This window comes from Sorex fumeus, unplaced genomic scaffold (genome assembly GCF_029834395.1).
Source record: "Sorex fumeus unplaced genomic scaffold, SorFum_2.1 ptg000009l, whole genome shotgun sequence".
Classification (NCBI taxonomy): domain Eukaryota; kingdom Metazoa; phylum Chordata; class Mammalia; order Eulipotyphla; family Soricidae; genus Sorex; species Sorex fumeus.
In genome coordinates this window covers 18,599,633-18,626,295 of record NW_026606066.1, presented here as the reverse complement: position 1 = coordinate 18,626,295, position 26,663 = coordinate 18,599,633, and the positions used below count along the sequence as shown (strand labels likewise).

General features: G+C 37.8%; 1 protein-coding gene across 3 annotated transcripts in view; it reads right to left on the bottom strand.

Moving 5' to 3' along the window:
- Positions 1 to 2,509: 2,509 nt before the first annotated feature.
- The window catches only part of CSRNP3 (cysteine and serine rich nuclear protein 3), a 222,950-nt gene continuing 198,796 nt past the window's right edge, over positions 2,510 to 26,663 (bottom strand). For all 3 annotated transcript variants that reach the window (XM_056110365.1, XM_056110366.1, XM_056110367.1), the window contains 3 exons: positions 20,569 to 20,828; positions 9,368 to 9,664; positions 2,510 to 7,062 (listed from right to left, as the gene is read on the bottom strand). In XM_056110365.1, the coding sequence (XP_055966340.1) occupies positions 5,998 to 7,062; positions 9,368 to 9,664; positions 20,569 to 20,828 (1,622 nt within the window). In that variant the 3' untranslated portion in view covers positions 2,510 to 5,997. The remainder of the gene's footprint in view (positions 7,063 to 9,367; positions 9,665 to 20,568; positions 20,829 to 26,663) is intronic.

Sequence of the window (26,663 nt, the reverse complement as noted above, 5' to 3'; positions counted from 1 at the left end):
CATGTTGAATATAAATATTCTCCAACTGAATTCTATCATATTCCTTTGAAGCTTTCTTTCTGTTATGAACTTTCATGAGACGAAATGAAATGAAACATTAGAGCTGACTTTTCTTAAATTAAAAAACAAGTATAAAATATTAAATAAAAATCGATTACCCTATAGTGTGCTGTATCTGTCACAAGTGAAAGTACTCAATCACATGACTTAAATATTTAAAGTTACTTCATTTCTCACAACTGTAACAAGTATTTGCAAGTAGTGAAATTGCAGGCTATTCTATGTCTGTTAGATTAAAAAGTGCATATAAAGTGAGTTGGTTTAGACATTGAATCTACATATATGTAGATTTCTAGCATCTGTCGATGGCCACTGTTAGGATATCAGGATATTTTCTACCCAGACAGCATGTAGTTTGATCATGTTCAGCCTGATTACCAGCAAAATCCAGATCACAGTCATATTTTGAGTTCAAATTTTTGATACAAAAAGCAAAACAAACAGAACACCTGCATTGATTAGGAGATAAGTCTCTTAAGCTTATATCCCTAAAAGGAGTTGAAATGAAAATTAGAAATGATTGGTTTAATGATGACTCTAAATACTGATATTTGTGGGTAAACTATTAAGCAATTTTTAATTTCCGTATTAATACTTTTGACAACAATCAGTCATTTTAATATAAAATGTGATTAAATCTTAAAACGTTTATAACACACCGTGGCAGTTTTTATTTTTTAAATCTTCAAAATTTTTTTAATAGTAGAATGAGATTGATGTGGGTGGTGGTGAGCAAATGTGAATACCAACCAATCCCTATGAGTCTCCACAGTCTAACTAACGGTCCTTTCAGAATTCAGGCTGCCAGTTTGTGAATTTAGCTTTTATAAGATAACACAATTCTAGTTTTCAGTTCTGCTAAAATGTTATGGTTCTTAGAAAACAATACCACTTTTTAAGATTTTTATCCTCAGCCCTCTCTGACTCTTCCAAAATCCCAATGAAATTCTGAAATCCCAATATTCAGTCAATTCAGTTAAATTCTTCAGTGCTACAGAAAGCATCTGATGAACTGTACTGTTTATGTAAAACTGTGATATTTGGCTTAGGCATCTAAGTTACTTCAGCACAAGCTAACAGATCTCAGAGTAATCTATCAAGAGTTGAGCATTTGTGTTAAACTAGAAATGATTAAGACATTAAATGTGTGGTGTTGAATCTGTTAAAGATAGTTCAACAGATAATTCCATTTGTAAAAGGAGTCAAGTCTAGCTTTTGAAAGCACAAGTGCTTCCCCTTCAAGGCTGGCATTTTATACATCAAAATAGCAACATGGAATGCTTGGTGAGATTATCAGGAACAGATGTCATTTAAATGAGAGAGATTAAGTCATAGTAGGATGAATGGAAAGTCTTTTGACAACCTCTAAAATGGGAGTCTCTGGATGACTTTGAGGATTTCACATGTTTTGTAACTCTAGTTGAAAGAGAGGGAGCAGGATGCCCTATTTTCTACCCGCTGCAAGGAAGATTGTACACTTGGAAACTAAAATGAAGATTCTCTTATATTGATAGCCTATTTATAAATAGAAATCAGAAAGATCATATTCCACGTTGTTGTTTGAGAGTTTTCCTGGGTTATGTATGAGTCAAACCCACTGTTGATACTGTCTGGTAGTGATTTGCTGATATAATTTAATTTTTAGTTTTTGTTTTTTTGGGTCACATCCAGTGGTGCTCAGGGTTTACTCCTAGCTCTGCACTCGGGAATTACACCTGGCAGAGCTCAGAGGATCATACAGGGTACAGGGAATGGAACCTAGTTCAGCTGCTTGCAAGACATATGCCTTACCTGCTGTCCCATCGCTCTGGCCCCTGATATAAATTTAGCATCATTTTTATACATCTAATATGGAGGAAGCAATTAGTAAGATTCTCTATTTTTCATTCATTCTAGCCCAGTCCAGATTAAAATGATGGATTTAGATATGAGGAGAGGAAGAAGGTTCTTGTGAGTTTCATTAATTTAGGAAAGAGAAGTCCTTTTAGTGACAGTTTTTTTATTATTAGACAAGAATTAGTGTCACTTTTTCTAATGCCACTTTACAAAGTCACAACCAGATCATAATAAGGCCTGGCTGAATAATCCACACAGCTTTTCATCATCATCACCTTCACTAGGAATTTGCAGTGCCCAACCTCCCTTCTTTATATAATCTAGGGCACTTCCTTTAACATATTAGGTACTATGTAAATATCTATCTCGAAAGAATTGGGAGCCAAAAAAATTCTGTCAAGACCAATGGATTTTAAAATAAAAAAGATAAAGGATCAGAGACACCAATTTATAGAAAATAATCCATGATATATTTTACTGTTAAGGGATAACCAAATAAAATTTTTGCTTAGAAGTCACCTGTTAGACCAAAGTATAAAAATTCAAAGCCCAAAATCACTTAATATAATCTTCCTCGCATCTTGATTTATTTATGGCAGAGTTTCTGGTAATTTATTTCTTTAAGGTGAGAATTGCTGGGCAGCAAATATTATAAAGACTTCATCACTAATAAATATTACTTTTATGTTTTCCATGTGTCTGGCACACTGGGAAAATATAGCTTCATCACAAGAAAGAATGATATTCAAAAAATAACTACAATATTCAATTAACCCAAAGACATGGGACCATCAGATTTCATTTATGTCTTAATAATCAATGATCAAGAGATGGAAGAACCAACTTAAGTAAATCTCTTTCATTGACTTCTTTTTCCCAGAGGAGACCTGGACTGACAAAGGAGATGCAAGCTGCTCTCATCACTTGACTTGCAAATCAATTTGGCTGGGATTATCACTGGGAATTAAGCTCCAGTGAAAGGTGCAGGGTGGTGCTGAGACAACAGGGAGCAGAGGGGGAGGCTTTGCCACTGACAGTAAATGACTAAAAAGCTGTGTCAAAAAGGACTAATTTGGTCAGATATACTTTGGGAGCAACACAACAGCTGCAGGTCAGGTTATTGTGTCTTGCTATAAAGATCTTAAGTATCCCAATTGGCTGCATCCAGCTTGATCTCCATTTTAAAAAGCTTAGAAAAACTATAGTGCTTTCCTGGCATGTGGGCAATTTCTGTTGAATAGAAGGGTTATTAATGGAAAATAAAAATCGATGGAGCACTGTGCTTTCTCAGCTCTTCTGTGAAGGGAAGTAACAATGAAGTAATTCCACCATTAGTATTATTTGTAACATTGCCCAAATATTTTCAAATTGTAGTTTAATTTTTTTTTTCATTTTTCTAGTCACAGTTTTGGATTGTAAAATCCAGTCAGATTCTTGGGTGGAAAAATTTCAGTACTTAATACTGATCATTGCCTATCACCTGCCATTCTCTAGTGTGCACTGTATTTCATGTATGTCTGAGAGGGAGGAATGTTTTGATAGGTATTCTTTGTACTTATTTTGTGGGAGATGATAAGGAGTTAGGTTAGATATATGAAAGTTCAGAATGGAGCTGTCATGGTTGGAAGATTTATTCTGCATAGCAGTGATTTTCAGTCCCAATTGGACAGAGAACAAAAGGCTTTTATTGTTTGTTCGATTTTGTTTTGTTTGCCTATTTCTAGGTAAAGCATCCTTTTGGATGTAAACAATAAAACAGAGATCCAGCTCAACATAAATATATAAGCATCAAACCGTCCTGTGAAAATAAAGCTGAATTTATAACTATCCATCCTTTCTAAAACTGAACTATCACTCTTTTAACGTTGTTGCAGACTCATGGCATCCACTTTTCCACACTCTCTGTTCCAAGAATAAGCCCTGAGTGCTTCACACAGAGAAACTTTGTGAGCTTATAATGGACCAGAAAATATAGCACACTTGATTCTTCATTTATTTCAATGAAGGAACAGCAAACTTGTCATTTTCTCTTTGGGCTCTTTAGGTCTCATCGGTACTAGAAAAAAATTGGGAGGTCAAGAACTGAAACCTGCACCTTCATCAGATGCTCAGGGATAAACTACCAAGATATGAGTAAACCCCAGTCCGATAACCTCAAAAGATTTCTTCAAAAGGAACTTCCCTGACCTCAATACTGCTATAACCCTAAGGGCAAAACCCAAAGCTTCTTTAATGTTAATATGGTCCTAAATTTGCCCAGAAGTTGGGGGCTGATTGCAGGCAGGAACCAACTGCACAGTGAAAGAGCTGCCAAGTAAACATATTTTCCCCAAATCAAGTGTTAGTAAAAATTTTTCTATTGGAGGACTTTCCTTAGATCAAACATTTGAAAGTTTAATTAAATAAGGATTTTTTAAAAAGGAATTGAGACCTACAATGTATTTTTTAAAATCTACATTTCTAAACATCCAGATCTCAAAAGACCTAAAAAGAAAGTAGCAATGCAGTCACCGAATAGCAAGGCATGTCCATATTTCAAAGAGGCATAAAATATAAAATGATATACCAACAGAAGATTAAAAATGTAAAATGGATTTAGCATTGTCATATTGCATTTTAAAAAAGGCAGAACCCTATTTAGTTACCTAAAGTAATTTACAAGAAAACAGAATTTTAGAAGTCCTCCCATGAATCAAGTGCAGATAACCTAAAGGTGGGGAGTGCAGGGTTTGTTTCTATCTGTCCCTTTTAATAAGGGCATATGAGGTAATTAGAAAGTATTCAATGCATTCTGGACTGTTTGGCTAATTGTCCCATACAAGTGAAATCAAAACGCTTCAGAAAAGTAAGGCCTAGTAGAGTATCTGGGTAGAGGCCTCGCTTCAATCAGCTAGTCACTAAATGGAAATCTCATTCTCACTCATTTTGCAGAGATAGATTGATCACGCTGTAGAAAAGGCTGGTTGCTGAGGAGGTGTTTCTTCCATCTTTCCTCAGCCTCCTCTGTTTCTATTGAGTTAGGTCTTCATAGTGGCGAAAGAAAACAGGTCATTTTTCCTTCATAAAGTATCACTGGATGATTCCTTTATGTTAATTATAAGAACCTTATAATAGATACCGATTAAAAAACCTTTTTTTTTGAAAATTTTTTTCATCTCAAAGAGTTCTCAGTCCCCACCCCTCACAAGGTACCATGAAGGGGCACTAAAGTGCATTTTGACAGAGGGGAGTAGAGTTTAAAGGTGCTGTCCAAGCTAAGAACCAGGATGATGCTGTTTAAAAAAGAAAGGCAATTCCGTCTGCCTCCATCTCTGGAGTCAATTGAGGGAGGGTAATGAACTAGACCCTCACTGCAGGATTGTCCTAACTCTTAACTTTAGAGAAAACTGTTTAAGGACCTGCACATAGAGACTCATTTATTTGTCCAAAATAGCAAAAATAGGCCTATTTCACCCTTAAGAAAGTATTTGCAAATCTGATCAGTTATGATCATAAAAATGTGAATGGATTCCAGGTGCAATCCATGTGGGCATGCTCGGTGGTACTAACTATGCATCTTCAGCTTAAAAGAACATGCTGCTGTTGATTTTCATCAAAACATAGCTTCTAACTACCATAAATAAAATACACATGGAACTATTAAATCTTTTTTCTTACAATAATTACTTTGACATTAAAAAGTCACCATCATCTTCAGATATATCGAAAATTAGGTCTCTAAATCTTATTATTTCCCACTCTTGGTTAACTATCTTGCACAGGCCCGATAATCCAAAACTTGGAGGTCTGATCTACATAGCTTGGCAGGTTTTGCACAGTTTGACAGGTAGGCAACTGTGAGATATGCTTTTTTTTTTTTTAAATTAGCATTTTCTATCAAAACTGTCTGAAATCTTTTAAAATCCTCATAGAGACTGTATTTGTGCAATGCCACAGTCATATAGCTAGAACGGAGGAAAGCAGAATACAGTCTGGAAGATTTACCACAGTTGAAGTTTTTTTTTTGGTCCTTGATTTAAACAAGGATGAGCCCAGAAATCCAACGAAATACAGTGCTTTACACAAGAAAAGAGTCAGTTGGTCCTATAATAACTGAAGCTACTACACTGGGACAGTCTCAACTACAGGCGATTTGATGCACTCCTCATGCAATCTGCTCTTTTCGGCAAGGCTCAGGGTATTTTCAGCAGGGTGCTCTGAAATGTGGCTGTCACCATTCAAAGTAGACACGAACCCTTCAGGGGAGGGGCCTTTCAAGTAGGAGTGAAATTCCACTTGTGGATGGCTGGACCTGTGTTCAGGATATAAACTGTTGCAGGACATTCCGCTGTCATTTTCTGCGGAGGAGCAGCAAACGATAACAGAGGGATTGGCAGCTGGGTAGTGGGAGGTGCCATAAGCCTCTTCTGCTTGTCGGGCATAGTCCACAAACTGTTCTGGGGTCATGGTGTAAGGCACCAACGAGAGGGTACCATTTTTGATCGTTTCTCTTTCGGAGTAGTTCTCCGAGATCTGGCTTGGTGTTCCTGGAATGTGGCTGTCTATTTGGTAATACAGAGTTGAAGAGTTGGCATAAAAAGAAGCATTTTTCGGGTGACTTTCATGAATGGCGGTGCCATCAGAATAACAGAGGACAGAAGGGAGAGGAACAACTTCAGCATGAGTACCCAAGCCTTCCACGAAGCTGTCCCCTTTTTCCTCATCTTCATCCTCCTCCTCTTCTTCCTCTTCCTCCTCCTCCTCCTCATCTGACTCACTTGGAGCCAAGCTTTGTGTGCTAGAATCGGTGACTCCACTGCAGAAGCTGCTCCCATCTTCTTCCTCTTCCTCTTCCTCTTCCTCCTCCTCTTCTCCTGGGCAATCTAATTCCTCAGCAGACTGCAGGTGTAGCACTGCAGCCTGGGGCTCCGTTTCAATCTCAAAATTGTCTGTGATGGAATATTCTACTGAGTGAGCTACTGGGCCCATGGAACTACTGTGAGCACTGAGCTCACCATGGCAGCCATTCAGAGTGGGGATTTGTTGCTCTCGGTTTTTCTCCAGTTCAAGTTTCATTATGGTGTGCAAAAAGTGAGTCCGGACACGGATAGGATTAAATTCAATTCTACCTGCTGTGTTACTGCATCCTTCTTTCGTGCAGCCACATGGGAAAGACATTCGATCCACCTTGGAAAGAAGGACATAAATTAGCCTCATGGAACTCTGACAAACTAAATATAAATTCCATCCTGCTTGGCAACCCCTTTGACTCTAAGATGACTTAATTCTATTTTTGCTGGAATAAATGAGAATCCAGTTGCAAAGAGAAGCAAAAAAAAGAAAGTGAAGCTTTTGGTTGTTTGTTTGTTTTTTGGACCATACCTGGCGATGCTGAGGGGTAACTTCTGGCTCTGCTTTCAGGAAGTACTCCTGGCAGTACTTGTGGGACCACATGTAATGCTGGAGATTGAACCTTGGGTCAAGTATGCAAGGCAAACACCTTAACCACTTTACTATATCTCTAGTCCTAGAAGTAAAGCTTTAAAATGTAAGCTCTTATCTAGTCTTAAATCCTATATTTAATAAAAATGCATGGCTCTAGGTGTTTATTTGTAGTTCATTAGCCTTCATGTGGTTTTGAAAAATTCTTGTTTGATCTTTTTTTCTCTCTTTCCATCTCAGTAATTTTATTTCCATTTCTGTAGTGCTTATATCCTATCCCCAAGTACTTTTCCCTTTTGCTGCATGCCAGCTAACATGGCCAACATGGCCATTCACTATCTTCATCCCAACCTGTTTTTTTTTTAATTCTAAACTACATGATCATCTCCTAACTAGTCACACCCCTTTTCTCGTGTCTACTACAAAATCAATTTCTCTTCTGGAGATGTCCAGATTCATACCATGTAGTATCATGCAGTCTGATCATCCACTCTCCTTAGCTAACTTTCTCATTATTTTGTATCCCTGCTACCTGGCACGTGGTATTTTTTAAATTTTATTTATTTATTATTATTTCTTCTTTTTGGGTCACACCCGGCGATGCACAGGGGTTACTCCTGGCTCTGCACTCAGGAGTTATGCCTGGCAATGCTCAGAGGACCATATGGGATGCTGGGAATCGAACCTGGGTCGGCTGCGTGCAAGACAAATGCCCTACCCTCTGTGCTATCTCTCCAGCCCCCTATACATGGTATTTTTGCCCCACTGTAAGTGGCATGCTCTTTCATGCCTAATGGGACTTGTGTGCTTAGGTCCTGGCTCCCATCTTCTCTTCCCCATTCCACTGGATCACAAGCATCTTCAAGGAAGAAACTGTTCAATTAACCAATATCCCAGAATTACTTCAGTAATTGCTTTTTTTAGAAAGATTGGGTCCAGCACGTATTGTTGGACTGAGCTGTTGGTGCTGGTGGCTAAGTGGAATTCTGGGAAATCCTAAGGTACTCAAGATAGTCGCTAATTTTCCCCAACTTCAACAAATTAACCTGCATATAGACCAGAACATGGGGAAAAAAATCACTCTGCTCAAGCGAATGGAATTTCCTGTGCTCTACTGGAGAAGGCCCCCTTTGTAGCTCTGTGATTCTAGTTTCAACACGCATTTGTAAGAGCCAGAATCTATAGCTGTTTTCTTACTCGTGTATCTTTTTTATATGAACTCACTTCAAGCAACTATTTAACTGATAACTGTCCTCACTTTTTGCCTCCTTACAGAAGAGGCCATTTTATAATAAAATAATATTAATTAATCATAAATCACTGTGATGGCTGTGTACCAGAGAATTATCTAGTTCAGGAGTTGGCAAAAATTTTTTTTTAAAGCCAGAGAATAAATATCTGAGGCTTTGTCTCTGTGGCAACTATCGATTCTGCTGGAGAAGCATGAAAGCATCCATCTACAACATGAAAACCAACAACAAAATATAGCAGTGCTTTAATAAAACATGTACAAAAGCAGATGCTAGGTCAGGTTGACCTGCAGTTTTCCAGCTTCTCATCATATCTGGCCTCTCCTTTCTGACTTGCCAATTTTCATAGCCGCTAAAAATCAGAGTCCAGAGAAGAACTTGAGTTTTTAAAATCTTAATCTAGTGATTTCCCCCTCCCCCATTAGTCCATTATCACCTCTAACAACCATCATTTTATACCCCAAGAATAGAAACAGAAAATACACAATCGGATGTAAGGGGTGTCATGATTTACCTGATTCCTTATAAAAAGCCAAAGTAAATTAATAAAATAAACAAAATTGAGGGAAAATTACTCCAATCCTCTCCACTGCAGCCTGGGTTAACTTTCACATTGCCTCCTAGTACTTTAAGCAGAGCACACATGCTATAAATGGCTTGAATTAAGTCTTTCTACAGAATCACGTCTTGCCTCAGCTCCACATTTTCCTTGTGAAGTAGAAAATGCCATTAAAAGTAACAATTACCTCTGCAGGGATGGTGCATAACACTATTAGATTACCTGAAATGCAAATCCTTACCTGGCACTTAATGCCTGCCAGACTGCAGGTACACGTTTCTGGGTCACAGAACACGCGGCAGTCACATCCACAGTCCTCCCTGGACAGGCGAATGGCTCGAAGCTCATGCTTCTCTTCCACATCAATCTTTTTCACGCCAGAGGCCCGCAGCAGTGCTCTCCGTTTTTTTGTTGGCAGGGGTTGCAGAAAGAAGTACTCATCTACCTCGGTGTTGTCTAAATCAATATCATCATCAGAAATGTCATCCACGGTGAGAGTGCTAGCTTCTTCAGATTCCACGGTGCCATTCTTAGTCATCTGAAAACACAAAGCAGAGAAGTAAGAGACCTAGCATGGGCAGGTTCTTTAATCTTTACTTTTATACTTGATAAGAATGAAATCATTATGTAACAGCATGTCTCCATAATCAATACATGTTTGTGACTCAAATCCCTTCCTTTTAGTTTTTTTCCTTTGAAGAAAGAACAGGAGGGGAAATAAAGCCATGAAAACAAAAGGCTTTTAAAAGTGCCACTAAAAGAAGACTGTTAATTGGAACTCTTAACCTCCTAATGCTAGAAGCTAGTCTTAGAGCTTTTAGCCTGTGTAATGTGGAAAAGATTCAAGGTTATAGGTTTCTATCAGAGACAGCTATCTTTAGACCCTGTTGTGATGGGCAGCTCTGCTGCTGGAATAAATGTGTCCTTGTTCAGAAGGGATAACATCTTAGTGAAAGCCATTACCACCTAAATCAGCAAACAACTTGTCCTTGAAATAACAACCCCATCTTATGGGCTCCAGCAAAATCATGTACTAGGAAATAAAGTTGTGCTGCACTGTGCTATTGGGATTACAAACACGGTTACCCTGCAGAACATTCTAAGAATAAGGGCTTGATATGAAGTAATCAGTCAGGCCAGTGAGACCTCAGCCAGACAAGAAGTAGAGGGGAGCAGGGGCAAGCTTTTGCCAACAGGAAACTGAAACAATAAATGCGGCCTCAAAGGAGTCTATGGGAACCAGTGCCCAAAGCAATACCTTCTGCATAATAGCTCATATGGACAACTCTGTCTCACAGACTTATAACTATGCAGCTTCTATTTATGTATTTTTCCAAATTAATTTCATCCATCAGTAAACTCAGACTCAGCATTTCCCTTTTCATGGTTATACCACCATAAATTATGTTTCTTTTATTAAAAAAATATAGAAAAATGTTTTCTCAGAATATGAACACAAAATATATTCTACGCAGGAAAATAGGAATACATGCAAAAAACACTAAGGTATCATTGAGAAACTTCTAAAAGGAGAAGTCAGTTTCTTTGACTTTTAAATTTATTAATTCATAGGCTTCATTGTTTGCAATTATTGTCATCATTTATTTTAATAATAGTTCAGTTTGTACAGAGTTAAAATACTCTGATGATATTAAGCATCATTTTTTCATCTTTATAGGAAAAAGTTTGGTATTTAGAGACCTAATACCAAACCATGCAGACAATTATAAACATATTAAAAAAACAAACAGAAGTCTTTCCTTGAGTAGAAATAACACAGTAACGAGTATATATTAAAATATATCACAACAGTTTCTGATATGCAATTTCAAAAATTTGCATTCTTATGAGAATGAATTTTCCCCTTTATTAGGTATTTCTTTTTTTTTATTAGGTATTTCTTAATATGATATGTAATTTATTTCCTTGATTTCTTCTTATGATGTCCTCTACAAGATTATAACTTAGGTTGTTGCTGTCATATTTTGTTAATCCTTATTTGCTAACAGAAGTATCCTTATCTGTCTAACAGATCTGAATTTCAAAGGAATTAAAGTACATAATCCCCAACACATACTAAATCCTATGTGAGGTAAAGTTGCCTTAGTATAATGGGTGGGTAGTTGCTTTGCACATGGCCAACATGGATTTGATTGCCGGCATCCCATACAGTCGCTGAGCACTACCAGGAGTAATTCCTGAGTACAGAGCCAGGAATAACTCTCAAGTATTGCCCCCCCCAACAAAACCAAAAATGGGAAAAAAAATGGGAAAGTTAGCTTTCTTCCCCCACTGCCCTTCTCATGACAAAATCCTGATCTGTTTGGGGGCCACACCCATGGTGCTGAGGGCTTACTCCTAGCAGTACTTGGGCAACCATAAACTAGGCAGGGATTAAGACTGAGGTGAGAAGCATGCAAGGCAAGTGCCTTAACCCCTGACAATCTCTCTGCCCCTCACAATTTCCTATGTTCTGTACATGGAAGACAGAATCTGAATTGATTGATGAATATGTTGCAAAGTTGCATATATAAATTTCTAGTTAGTTGAACAACTGAAAACACCTCCTACAAACAGTACACTTGTGGCACGTACATACCTTATCAGAAACCAGCAGTGATTTTAAAAAAGAATTTCAACAGAGGTCATCTAGTGCTGGGAAAGGGAAATTCCGTCCTTTTTTCTCTGAAGAGAGTTTATTTGAAGGATATCATGAACTTGGGGCTATCCTGTTAAGTGTAGTTTTACAAACCTCTCTTTGATAAGTAGCTAAAAGACAGGTTTATCACAATTGCAGATGATAAGATCAGGCTCTTAAAAAATGAAATAAAACTTTATTGATTGCTCTCTTATATCATGACCACCACTAAGAGAGATTCTTGCACAGGACATTTAATTAAGTTCTGATTAAAAAGAAGAAGCAGACATGGTTCCCTAGGTTTTGTGCATTTGTTTGCTTACTACCAATTTAATATGAACAAATTTATCAAGTTTCAAATGGTTACCAATATAGTAAAGTAAAGTAAAGTAAAGTAAAGTAAAGTAAAAAGTAAAGGCCCTCCCGTTGATCATTGATTTGCTCGAGCGGGCCCAGTAACGTCTCCATTGGAGACTTTGTTGTTACTGTGTCTGGCATATCGAATACGTCACGGGGAGCTTGCCAGGCTCTGCCATACGGGCGAGATACTCTCGGTAGCTTGCCGGGCTCTCCGAGAGGGGCGGAGGAATCGAACTCGGGTCGGCCATGTTGGCTGCATGCAAGGCAAACACCCTACCGCTGTGCTATCGCTCCAGCCCAGTCGGTAGAGCAGGAGACCAACTTATTAATGTATGTATATACATAAACAAAGCATTTACTACTATCACATTTTTATAACATGTATGGACCATATCTGGAGAACCATGCATAGATCAAATACCATATTTTGTAAAGTAAAGTAAAGTAAAGGCCCTCCTGTTGATCGTCGATTTGCTCGAGCGGGCCCAGTAACGTCTCCATTGGAGACTTTTTTGTTACTGTGTCTGGCATATCGAATACTCTCGGTAGCTTGCCGGGCTCTCCGAGAGGGGCGGAGGAATCGAACTCGGGTCAGCCATGTTGGCTGCGTGTAAGGCGAACGCCCTACCCGCTGTGCTATCGCTCCAGCTGAGGTTAACATTAATAAGCAGCATTTTATCCAAGAAAAGCAAAACGGATGATAGACTATATTTCCTTGACAGATTAGTAAAAAGACTGAATGGGTTAGCTGTGTTTCGCAGAAACATAGGGAGTCTACAAAACTTATTTCAAATATTTCCTTGTCCAAAAATACTGTTTTCAAACACAGAGTTTAGAGTATAGGAACAAGATTTATTTAGTTTGTTTAGAGAGAAGAACTTAGAAAGTCTTATTAGAAAGCAATCATCAATCAAAGTAGGGAAGAGCTTTCCAACAAAGCAACTAAGTTGCATAAAATAATGGGCTATCTCAAAAGCAGCAAGTTCTGAGTCCTTAGAGATATGAATTAAGACATTGGCCATACAAATATAAATTTTTATATCAAAATTATTACAGCTATATATTAGATAAAAGAAACTTCTGAATTTGTGGTAAAAAATTGGATAGATGACTCTAGTCACTGAGATGTGAAAAACTAAATAAAGGAAAAGATTCAGATCATTTTGATATTATTTAAAATATCATACTGTAATTCTTTGACATATTAGCTGTTAATTAAAGGTGACAAATAGTTACCAATTATTCTCTCATTGAATTCAAGATGTCTTGTTTTTTCAGCCAACAAGAATTTTAACAACTTAAGTTACAATGATTCTTTGGCTTATATATCACTGCAAAAATTTACCAGAAAGAGAATAACATTAAGGTGCAAACTCTATACATTTCATTATCCTCTCTTCTGGTTTAAACCAAAATTTCCTGTTTTGTAAGTGACTAATTAGCCAGATGAATCTTACAGTGTTCTAGGAAATATTTAACAGAAAAAAAGAAAAAAAATTCTAATTAGATGTTTTTGTCAGTCTCATGGTTATTATTACAGCCAGTTTCAAGTTACAACAAAAGATACATATATATATACATATGTGGAGCGATAGCACAGCGGGTAGGGCGTTTGCCTTGCACGCAGCCAATATGGCCGACCTGAGTTCGATTCCTCCGCACCTCTCGGAGAGCCCGGCAAGCTACCGAGTGTATCTCGCCCACACGGCAGAGCCTGGCAAGCTCCCCGTGAGGTATTCGATATGCCAAACACAGTAACAAGTGTCACAATGAAGGCGTTACTGGGCCCGCTCGAGCAAATTGATGAACAACGGGAGGATCGTGACTATATATACATATATATACACACACACAAGCTGGTGATTAACTTTAGCAAGTTGCCACCAGCATAGTCACTGGATATTCATCACAATTTAACCAAGTGAATCAGTTTAGTTGACTCTCCTGAACTATGTCAGCTTTTTAAAAATGTGGTTTGAAAAATGTGGCCACACTTGGCTATTTTCAGGGCTTTGCACTCAGGGATCACTCCTGACAGCACTTGGGGGACAATATGGGGTGCTTGGCAGTGAACCTGGGTTAACTGTGTGCAAGACAAGAACCTAACTCACTTTACTATCTCTTTTGTCCAAGAAAGTCAATGTTTATTGGAGAAGAAGAATATTATTTATTTATACCCGTTTAATCATTCTATTTAAATGGAAACACCAGCAATCTTTTGCAATGTTGTATTTTTATTGTATTTTAGAATGCAGGACTAAAGCCCATTTTCAGTCTATCACTTTGGTTAGATGTATTCTCTTGTACTTGTCAAAACCAGCTGTGCATATGACACGATAAGTATTTGGAATATCAAAGTTTTCCATTTGTTACTGGAGCAGGTCTACATTTGGATGCATTCTGGAAGCACTGATGTGAAACATGCTTGTGAGTAATCCCTGCAGAGTTTTACAGAGAAGTTCTATAGGGATAAGGACATTTAAAAATACCATGACTAGCTGGCTCTGACCCACCTAATAAAGAATAATAGTATGTGGAAATAATTAAAAACCCACCCAAACATTTGGAAACTATAGGTCTGAGATAATAGCTCGTATCTACCCTCTCTCACAAATCCCTAATCCCTCATAGTTCCTAAGGCATTTAGGAACTTTACCTGGAGTTTAGTTAAATCATAAGGCTGCTGAAAGGATACAAGGGGCAGGACTGGGGCTAGAGGTGGAGAAATAGTTACTGGATAAATCACTAAAAGAACAAAGCACAGTCATAAATCTTGGCTTTGTGATGAAGAAGATTTAGATAGAGATTTTTTAGATGTGGATCATGAAAGTAAGAGCTAACATCTGGAAACTCTTTTAGCTTAAATAAATTTTTATCAAAATAACATTGTAGTATAATGTTTTATAAGTTTCAGGTGCGCATCATCATAAATCAACATCTGTATATACTGTATTATGTCTGCCACTACGGCAACTCTTATTTTGTGTGTGTGAGAAAAGAGAGCAAACAGTCAAGCATTGCTTAAGTAACAATTGAAAAATGGAAAAACGTGTATAATCCTGAAAAGGCATTGAATACGGAACCTGGGTGGAAACCTTGATTTCGCACAGAAGTGGAAGAACAAGCAAGGTTGAGAAAAAAAAAACACTCTGGAAAAGAAGTCAATCAAGAGCTGTGAAAATGAAATGAAATTTTCTACAAGGTAGTAAAATTTGGTAAGATATAACCCAGAGGCAATTGGTAAGCCAAGACTCTATGAAACATACAAATGGTCGCTTAATGCACTTTACAGATAAATGTGAAATGGGAATAAAAGCTAATCTAATTGTTCGACAATGTGGTGCAGATGATGAAATCTAAGCACTTAATTTGTAGAAAGAGTGTGGTATTAAGATGACTGTCTTGATTACTGTGAAGAGTATGACATGTTTGAATGAGCCTGACAGAGAAAAAGCACTGTGCTCTGTAATTTAGAAATCTAAAGCTAGTTATTTCTTCTAGAAACTTGCATTTTAACTAACTTTCTTTATTTTTGGAATACCATCACCACCACCACCACCAACAACAAAAAGACATGCTTGAATCACCAAAATAGAATTGGTTGTTTTCTACAGCCTAATTGAAAACACTTCTCAACATATGTGAAATTTTTGGATAACTAATATTTTTTAACTGCTGATTGATTTTAGATAACCTTAGAAAAGATCCTCAATTAAATTTATTCACTTAAATTATGCATCCATTTTTGTTACTATTTTGTGTTATTTTGGTTTGACTTGGTTTGGGCTTACTTAGTGGTGCTCAGGATATCATACATTTTTGGGGGTTGAACTTGGGTCTACTGCTTACAGAGCATGTGCACTAATCCTTTGATATATCACACTAGTACATAATATATATGTATATATACACATAAATATATATAACAGCGATAGGGTGTTTGCCTTGCATGTGGCTGACCCTGGCGACCTGGGTTTGATTCCTCTGCCCCTCTCAAAGAGCCTGGCAAGCTACCAAGAATTATCATGCCTGCACGGCAAAGCCTGGCAAGCAACCCGTGACGTATTCGATATGCCAAACAGTTACAAGTTTCACAATGGAGACATTACTGGGTCCACTCAAACAAATTGATGAACAATGGGAGGACAGTGCTACAGTGCTACTTGCTCCAACAAAACTTAAAGGAATAGCCAAAGAAATTATCAGAAAATACATCAATAAAAGTCAGTTTATGATGACTGATCACTAAGTGATTTTAACCAATATAAGTCAGTCATTAATTAATTATTGTCACTGTCACTGCCCTCCCATTGTTCATCGATTTGCTCGAGCGGGCCCAGTAACATCTCCATTGTGACCATTGTTACTGTGTTTGGCAAATCAAATACGTCACGGGGAGCTTGCCAGGCTTTGCTGTGCAGGTGAGATACTCTCGGTAACTTGCCGGGCAGTCCGAGAGGGGCGGAAGAATTGAACTCGGGTCGGCCATGTTGGCCGCTTGCAAGGCAAACGCCCTACCCGCTGTGCTATTGCTCCAGCCCAAATAATTATTGAACATATATAAAAACCATTAGTAAACTAGTGATAAATATACATTTCTTAATCTACTATTAAGTTATCATATACACTGTTAGTGTGTGCCATACTCAATGCCACATGTTAGGAAGTTTGTCTTCTCCTTTAGAGAATCTCTTTTAATGCTTCGTTAAAAATGGGCTTAAAGGCTATTAATTCCCCAAACTATTGCCTGTCTATAAAGGTCTGTATCATTTCTTCAAATCTGAATGATACTCTAGCTGGATAGAGTATTCTTGGTGAGGTGTTCATTATGTTGAGTTTTTGTACTATTATCCTTCAGAGTTTCATTTGGTAGATCTGCTGTATATCTTTTGCACTTTTCTCTGTATGTAAGTTCCTATATTTTTTAAATATTGCTTCTTCCAGTACTCTATCTTTGGATTTTGTCATTTTGAAAACAATGTGCTTTGGAGTTTCCTAATTGAGTCTATTTTTGCTGGGATTCTTTGGGCCTCTTGGATTTCTGCCTGTAATCTCCAATGTGGGGAAATTCTTATAATTTCTTCATTGTTTCTTCATAACATTTGCCTTCCTATTCTTCAGGGACTCCACTGATTCTTATGTTGTTCTTCTTGAACCCATCACATGTTCTACGGTATGCTGTTCATTTCTTTGCACTTCCACTTCCTGCTGTTTCCTAGAGGTTCCATCTTCTCATCTTGAAACCTCAATCTTTTGTTCAGCATCTTTTATGCTGCTGTTCAGAGCTTTTAAGACTTTTATATCACTTATCATAGTCTTCATTTCTATAATTTCTGATTATAGGTTTTTTCCCCACTTCAACTCATACTTTTACCACTAGTTATGCTATTATTTATTTGGACTCACTGAATATTCTAATCATATTGTCACTAAAGACATTTTCTGAGGATTTACTGGTGTTTATGACTTTAGTGTGCAAGTGCCATGGCCGAAATTATGACATCTTGTGAGCCTGTGAGTGAGCATCATGATCACCATAACTGAAACTTGTTGGTCTCTAGTCAGAGTGTGAATCTAGTGAGCATGTGTAAAAATATTACAACTAAAGGAGTGCAAAACTCAGTGAGTACTGAGGCTGAGCCTACAAGCACCAGAACCTGATATGTGGCCTCCACTACCACAGCTAAAACATGAGGGCACAATAGTCAGGAAAACCTTGAGCCATCACAACAACAATATCAGCAGCATGAAGTAGAAGGAGAGAGGGAATTAAATGTTTTTTCATAGCTAATTGACATAATAGAAGAAAAACAATTATATATCCAAGTTTTTCTTCATAATTCTCTTTAGGTTTTTGATGAACTCATTCACATTGTTGTGATCTCTTATTAGTTTCACATGTGACACAAGATGTATACTTCTCAGTTTCTAAATACTTTGAGTATAGCATGGCTAACATTAGATCACCTTAGTATTTTTTTGCTCAGTATTCATTTGGAACCATAACTTCCTGGCTTTGATTTATATCTTCACCAAACTGTATGTTTTCATTTATTAATGACAAATCATGACGTGACACCCACTCAGATTCAACGCTAAGCACAGTGAAAGATTAAATCAATAATAGAAAATTTTTGCATCGGCTTGTGAAAAAAAAGTCATTGAATACAAATTAGAGTATCAAAATATATCAGCATGACACAGAAAAAGGATTCTGGAGGTGTGTGGCTTCCTCAAATATCAATTGCATCTTTAATGTACTTCAAAGTTCATTATAATAGATCTTCTGGTTCTAGAAGTATAGATCCTCAGCTCTTCAAAACCACAACTTCCCTGTTGTGCAGATGAAAACGTGGCATGCACATAAATTGCAAAATACAAAACCCAGCCCACAAAACAAAAACCAAACAAACTCTAACTAATTACTAGGCTGGAGTGATAACACAGGAGTAAGGCATTTGCCTTGTGCGCAGCCAGCCCGGCAGAGCCAGGTTCGATTCCTCCACCCCTCTCCGAGAGCCTGGCAAGGTACTGAGAGTATCCCATATGGCAAAGCCTGGCAAGCTACCTGTGATGTATTCGATATGCCAAACACAGTACCAACAAGTCTCAAAATGAAGACGTTACTGGGTCCGCTCGAGCAAATCGATGAACAACAGGAGGACAGTGCTACAGTGCTACTAGATCTAAGGGCTCTGAAGCATACATCACACCTGTGTTGGCTTTTTTTCACAATGAAATTAAAGGTATAGGTAATGCAAGGGTTCTTAGGGTTTTCAGCTAACATTTATATCTAGTGACCTGAATTACCCTAAAAATAGTACTTTGTCATCAGATATTATTGGGGAAGTATTTTCTATGCATTGCCAGGTTGGACCAATACAGACGCAATGTCTCTAGGAGATGAAAGTCATTTTCCTGAGTTTGTGTTTTTCTCCATTAATTTCTAATGGAACCCAACATTAGATTTCTTCATCTGGACACCTCCCTGAAATTTTTCAGTAACTGAAAATCTTCTCAAAATCAGTTTTGTTAAAAATGACCTAATTAGCGATATCTTCTCTCCCCAATCTCCAGAATTTCTTGTCTTATCCTTGTCACAGAGAAAAGTGAAATCACCCACATTACATTTTTCAACTCACAAACTCAGGTGTCATTCTGGACATTTTCTTTCAAATCCAATCCATAACAATGCTATTGATTTTTACTCCCTAAACTTCTTTCTTTGTTCATCTCTGATTATCTCCCCTAATCTAACCTACTACTAGCTCCTTCTTGGACTACTGTAATTATCTCTTAACTGTCTAACTCCACCTATCATAGAATCCCCTATCACAACATCACTGCTCCTGTCACAAAAATTCTCACATCATAGCATGAGTTCGATTATAACATCCTTATCACTCACTCCATCCTGAAAACTCTCAGATGACTTCTTAAGACCTTAGAATAAAGAGGAAAAAATCATCATGTCATTTTCAAAGCGCATTCGCTTCCTGTTTCTTCACTCATGTCACTGTTCAGTCCACACCAGCCTTTGTAAGTTCACTGTGCTTTTTCTCTCCTCAAGGTAGCTCTGACTCTTTCTGCTTCTTGAACCAACTCTGCATATCCTTTTGCCAATTTATTTATTCATATTTCAGGTCAATGCTTTTTTTAGGCTCCTTTGTTTGTTTTGTGGTGCTGTAATTAAACTCAGGACCACACATAAACAAGGCAGGTACTCTCCTACAGAGCAAAGTCCCCATTCTCATCACTTCTTTGTGGAATATGTGTGATGTTGGATGGCATCAATTCCAAATAGATATTATCACAGGCCCTTGCAACTCTTCATTGCCTCTTTGGAGGCTGGGATTTTTATTTTACTTGACAAAAGAGTAATACCTTTGTTCTCTATTACTATGTAAGTTCAGGAGAGAATGGACCATATCTAATTTTCAATTTAGTTAGACTCAATTCAAGTATAGGTTTAACGCCCTATAAATTACACAACAAATATTTACAGAATGAATTAAACTTGTCAGGTTAAATTTTTCACATCACTTTCAGGGAAAAGACACACCATTTAAAAAAAAAAAGAGGTCACAGGGCTGGGCTGGGGAGACAGAGTGCTTTCCTTGCACATACTTGACCACGTTTGACCCCGGTACCACGTATCATCCTCTGAGTCCCTCCAGGAATTATTCTTGAATGCAGAGCCACAAGTAAGCCCTGAGCACTGCTGGATGTGATTCAAAATGCAAGGGCGGGGGGGGGGGGGGCGGAATCACAATAAGTAGTCTGTTGTGTAAAGTGCACAAAAAAAGCATAAATATAAAACAGTAACTCAGGCTGGCGAGCTAAGCAGGCTTTGTGAGAGTCCTAGGTACCACATATTTCTCTAAGCACCAAGGATGCAAGACTTTGAACGGAAATGAATGTCTAATGTTGGGTTTTGTTTTTACCTTTAGTTTTAAAGAGTTCAGTTTTTCTTCTCGGAGGTGTTCTCTCAGCATCTCCCGGTGTAGTCTCTCCTGCTCTCGGGCAAATTCACCCAGAGTATACTGGCGCACGCTGTTATGTCGGCTGGACATACCCAGGGTGCTGCCCCCTTGGCTGGGCACACTCGTGAAGCCCTGCCTTCTGGTGAAGTAATACACAGTGACACAACTAAAATGCACATTTTTGGTCCTCAGGCGCTTCTCCCTTTTGAGGATAGAGGAAGCTGAAAGAGAAGGGAAAAAAAAACAGTGATTACCCAAGGCGGCCGTTTTCAAGTGAGGCAAAAGATTAGAAAATGAGGCATGAAGATTCTAAACCTACAGTGAACCATTTGTGGTTAAGAGATACTTAAACATGTTATATGCCAGAGCTGACATAGTTTCCAACATCTTGTCTTAAATCTTTTAAAGTACTTCTACATCAATAACCTGAGAAAACTTTCAGAAAAGTTGCCATTAACCTATGACCCAGTGACAGAATTTATTTCTCCATACCCTGAATTACTGTTTACTATTTTCACATGAGTTGTAAGGTGAAAGACGTAAGTCAAAGAACATGATACAAACTATAACCATTATACTTTGGATATTATTTACATATGGTGTGTATATATATGTGTATATATATATATATATATATATATAGAGAGAGAGAGAGAGAGAGAGAGAAGTTCTTTGGTAATCTTTATTTCCATGTATAATTCCTACATTTGATCCCTAGCATTTCAGCATTTCATTGTACTCCTTCCAACAAAGAAACTCTTGTTTATAAATATTGGAAAGTTAGAAAAAGCAATAAAAAACACACACAAAAAAAGACTTCATATTGGTACCTAGGCATTTGGACATTTTTTTTAGCAATCAAAATCTAACAAAGTATTCATTTGATTCCATTAAATAGCAATTCAGGCTTTGATTTTAATTCATCTATGCATTGAAATAATTGAAAATATCATGAGGTATATGGAAATCTTGTTATTAATTACTGGAGTTTCAAAATCAGGTCAGTGTGGAAGTTTGACATACATGGTTTCATAGACAGACAGAGAGAGACACATTAAAATGGTGAACTTTTAAAAATTTAAGGCATGAAAACATTATATACCCCAGTCCTTTTAATTTTCATTGAAGTAACCTCCACATGGAGAATCCTTTTTTCAATGCAGATGGGTAGTGACATAACTACAACCACTATGATGCCATATTATATGAGAATCTGTCATTGAGAAGGAAGGTTTACTGAATAAAACAAAGATACAGAATCATGCTGTTTTAGAGTGAATTCTGTTCTCTTCCTCTATAAATATGCTTAATTCTAACCCTTAATACGTTGAAGACAACTTTATTAGGAAATAAGATTTTAAACTTCATGAATTCATCTTTTGTAAAGGTGACATAGTATTCCATTGTATAGATATACATATAGATATATCATAGTTTTTTTGTCCAGTCATCTGTTCTCAGGTACTTTGGTTGTTACCAGATTCTGGCTATTGTGAATAGTACTGCAATGAAAATAAGAGTGAATATTTCTTTTCTGAATTGTGATTTTGGAACCTTATGAACTGGAGCAATAGATAGCACAGCGGGTAGGGTGTTTGCCTTGCATGCAGTGGACCCAGGTTCCATTCCTCCGTCCCTCTTAGAGAGTCTGGCAAGCTACTGAGAGTATCCCTCTCACACCGAAGAGTCTGGCACGCTCCCCATGGCATAATGAATATGCCAAAAACAGTAACAAAAAGTCTCACAATGGAGACATTACTGGTGCCCACTCACTGGAGCAAATCAATGAACAATGGGAAGACAGTGCTACAGTGCAGATCAATTTAAGGTGCAGCCATTAGTGTATCTCTTAAAACATTAGAATCATCAATATGAAAAGGGAAAATTTGGACAGATATTTGAGAGGGATGATATAAAGAGAGAGGGAGAAAGTTATACAGATTGGAATGATGTTAAGAAAAGTCAAAAAGCCCTACCGAGGCCACCAGTTGCCCCCCACGAGCGGCTCTCCAGCACGGTCACAGCCCCAGAAGCACAAGGACTTAATGCAGAACCCAGCAGCTTGGAGCAGAAAAGTGAACGGACTATGTGTTAATCCAGGCCATTATGTCTGCCAGAGGGGAAAGGGTGTTGCCCCATTCGCCCTCTCTTCTCTGGAAAGAAGGATGCCGGCCGCATGGGAGCCTTGTGGACAGCAGGTATGAGCCGGGGGTGTGGGGGCGACTAAAACCTCATGGGAAGGGGGGCGTTTCGGTCCGCCCTTCACGCCCTACCGAGGCCACCAGTTGCCCCCCACGAGCGGCTCTCCAGCACGGCCACGACTCCAGAGCACAGAAACCAATTTCTTAACTATCTGACTTTCAGTAGAAATACTTCCAGGGTCAATAAGTTAAATAGCAGAAATCGAAAACCAACATTTAATTCTTGAACCCAGCTGTAGAAAGCAAATCACGTCACAATGCTTTTTCAGCATGTCTGATTGGGGGGGAGGTAAACTCTAAATAACAGTGGTGAATCTTTTATTGAAACAATGAATCTAATCAAAGAAGATAGAGTGTTAACTAGAATTCATCTGCCTCACAGGGACTGGGAGGGGTGGGGGGTGGGGTTTTACTGGGGTTCTTCATGGTAAAAAATAAGTATTGGTAAAGGGAAATGTGTTTGATATTTGCATGACTGAGACCTAAACCTGAAAGCTTTGTAACCTTTCCCACAGTGATTCAATAAATAAATAAATAAATTTAAAAAAAGTCAAAAAATATCTGGGAATCCCAGAAGAGAAAAATGAAGAAAATATCCCTATAGGCATCAGAGGGAGTGTGACTCCTTCAACTCTGATTTCAATGTTCTAGTCTCTAGACTAAGACAAGCTATTTCTATTGTTCTTAGTTAATTATTTTGTTCTGGCAGTTCTAGAACTGAATATACAGGCTCAAGTAGAAAAATAGAAACAAAGAACTGAGATGAAATCTTTGGATGGCAAAAATAAACTAAGCTAACATTTATGAAATGTTCCCAAGTACTGTTCTCTGTAAAAAACTTTTTCGTGTATTATTTCATTTTGTCCCTACAACTCCTTGAGCTCTCCCTAATTCTTTTCACTTTGAGGAAACCAAAATCAACCCAAGGTGAAATAACAATGGTAAAATCGTTACAGAATGAATGGTGAAAAAAAGTCTCTCTTCCTGGCCCAGGAGTAACCAGCTCAGTAGAAAACTGAGGCCACTCTAAGAGATTTGTACAGGCTGGCATTTGGTGCTTACTTCTGTTGGTTATCAGGTGATAATGACTACAAATATGGTTCTGCGTTAGGAGACTGTATTAGCATTGAAATAAATGTAACCATAATATTCTTCAGATTTATTTCAATTTACTTATTTCAATAATTTGCTCAAGCGGGCCCAGTAACGTCTCCATTGGAGATTTTGTTGTTACTGTGTTTGGCATATCGAATACATCACGGGTGCCTTGCCAGGCTATTTATAAATAATTTCAATATTTATTTCAGTCCAATCTCTTTGGATTTATTTATTCTTCTAAGAGGAATCAAGTTCCTTTGTTTCTATCCCACTTTCTTAAAACTGACAAGCCAAGGTTAGTGAGGCTTCTGTGATTTATCAATAAATGAAAAACAAGGATCTGGGCTGGAGTGACTATACAGAGGCTAAGGATATGCATTATCTGGTTTAATCCCTGGTACCATATGATCTGAGTGTGGTCCTGAAGGATATTTTGCACCTCTATGGTGGCCAGGAAATCCATAACACTGCATTGAACCACTGGTCATATTGGACTGGAGGTTCTGGGAGAACTGGAGGTTTTCCAGATCTCTGGACCACTGCCTGGGAAGCCCCCAAACAAACCCACAAACCTACCATGTGCCAAACATTTTGGAGAGATGATTGGCTCTCTTAGCAAAACAAACTAGCTAACGCCCCACCCCCCCAAAAAAGCCCTACTGTGTTCCCATTTTCTTTGATAAGAAACTCAGAATGAACAGATTTTGCAAAATTCTTTCTATACAAAGACTATAGAGTAAGACAAACATTACATTTGGGCAAGAAGAATTTAGCTTTCCCATGGTTCCCTCTCTACTGTTTTATTTCTTCAGAAGAGATGCCAAAAAACAACTGCTTTCAAGCAATGTACAATTTCCCCATTTATTAATGTAATCTTCACAGTAACATACTTGTACTCTTGGCAGTATTTTAAAAATTTGATTAAAAAATTTAAATTTGCTCCATAATTATATGTCCAAATCATCTTAAAATAAAGGATATTTAAAAATGTGAAAGATCACCATAGAAAGCAAAATACTAATCATCTGCTCAATAATTTGTTGTGCTATCTGACAACCTCTACCTTATAGCAGACTAGAGTCTCTGGCTTGGTGTGATAACCTCTAAACTTTTTTCGCTCTAGATACTATTAAAATGGTATCTTTGAGATAAGATCTCTTATATTCATTGATAAGAGCTTTTAGAGTATTCCTTTATATAGTATCTATCATAAATACTAGAAATTGCTACAAATTATTTAATTTTTAATCTTTACATTAAAATTTTGTTTCCCTTACCTTTGCTGTGATTGCAGAGACCAGGAATCATACGTGACTTTTCTGTGGTACTCAGGCACAGTGCTCTTTAGGGGCTGAAAGCTTTATTTACTGTGCACACACACACATATTTGCTGTGGGGATTGAACTCACAATGTGTCCTAATAGTGGCTGTAGTGCTTATTAGAGATTATATTCTTAGTCATGGTCACCCGTTTTGCCAATCCTGTGAATTATTTTGACATGATCTATGGTATACTAGCCTCTAGATTCTTAAAATTGTGGGTTGTGACTCCAACTGCGGTCATACAACGGACTGTGGGGGCTTTGAAAAGTTCGGATCATACACCAACCAAATATTAATTCAGAATCACACACATAATGAATTGAGGTCTTTCTGGTAGTGCTGCATATCTCAAATGAAAATGCATTGTGAGTGAAAAATGCTCCAGCCCTGTTCTAGACAAATTTCCTTTACTAAAAATTTAGCTTTTGAGCCTATGTTTTTAATTATAGAAAGAATTCCTCAACTTTCTGAATGAATTATTACACTGAGCAATAATTTATTCAGAATCAACCCCATAAAAGATGTTGGAGATGATTTTCAAAGGTTTTGAAGATGACAGTAGGGGCAGAGAGCAGGAGCCTCTTGCCTGGGCTATGGGTATGGCTGACACTGCTGGCCTGGAGGAGAATCCATGCTTCTACCACCCACAGTGACTATAATCCAAACACGTGCTTATGCTTGTTTTGGCATTTACACAGTATAAAGAGCACCGAAGAAAGAATGTCCAGTGGTCAATGGAATATGTTTAAAACGAAGGGTTTAAAAATACTATAGAAACAGCCTGATGGTGGCATATTTTAAGTGTCTATTTCATGAACTTAGGGGGCTCCCACATTTGTTTTCTGATAATTGAATTGGAGTACAAGAATGGGCCTTTAAGGGATATCTCTTGCCTGTAGGTCTGAATTCAACTAACATCACAAAATAAAATCACACAGAAAATAATCTGTGTTGTTCAAGCCTGGGAAAAAATAGACTAAATTCACTTAATACATCTGCCTTAGGAACTCTGAACCTCCCCTGATGTACCAACCTAGTCATCTGCACCTTTTGCAGAATGACTGAACTCCACCAGTCAAAGGTCAAAAGCAGGAAAAAAGGAGGTAAAAAGTGGCTTTCATAACTGCTCAGAGAAATAGTCTCTCTCATGCATGATCCTAATTTTTAGTGTCTTCTAGCTCCTTTTATCCTTTCACAGTTATTACCCTGAAGCAAAAGTAAATGCAGCAACTCCATATTTTCTGGCCAGGAAACAGCTGCAGAGAGTACCACTATGGTTAACACACCAGGGAATATTGGTGTTAATATAAAATGATCACATAAAATGGAGACAATATTTATTTTTGCAAATGAAAACCACAGAGCAATTGATAATGGCTACGTGTCGAAGTTACCTATCATAAAATAGGTGCTTTGAAAAATGAAAGTAGAAGA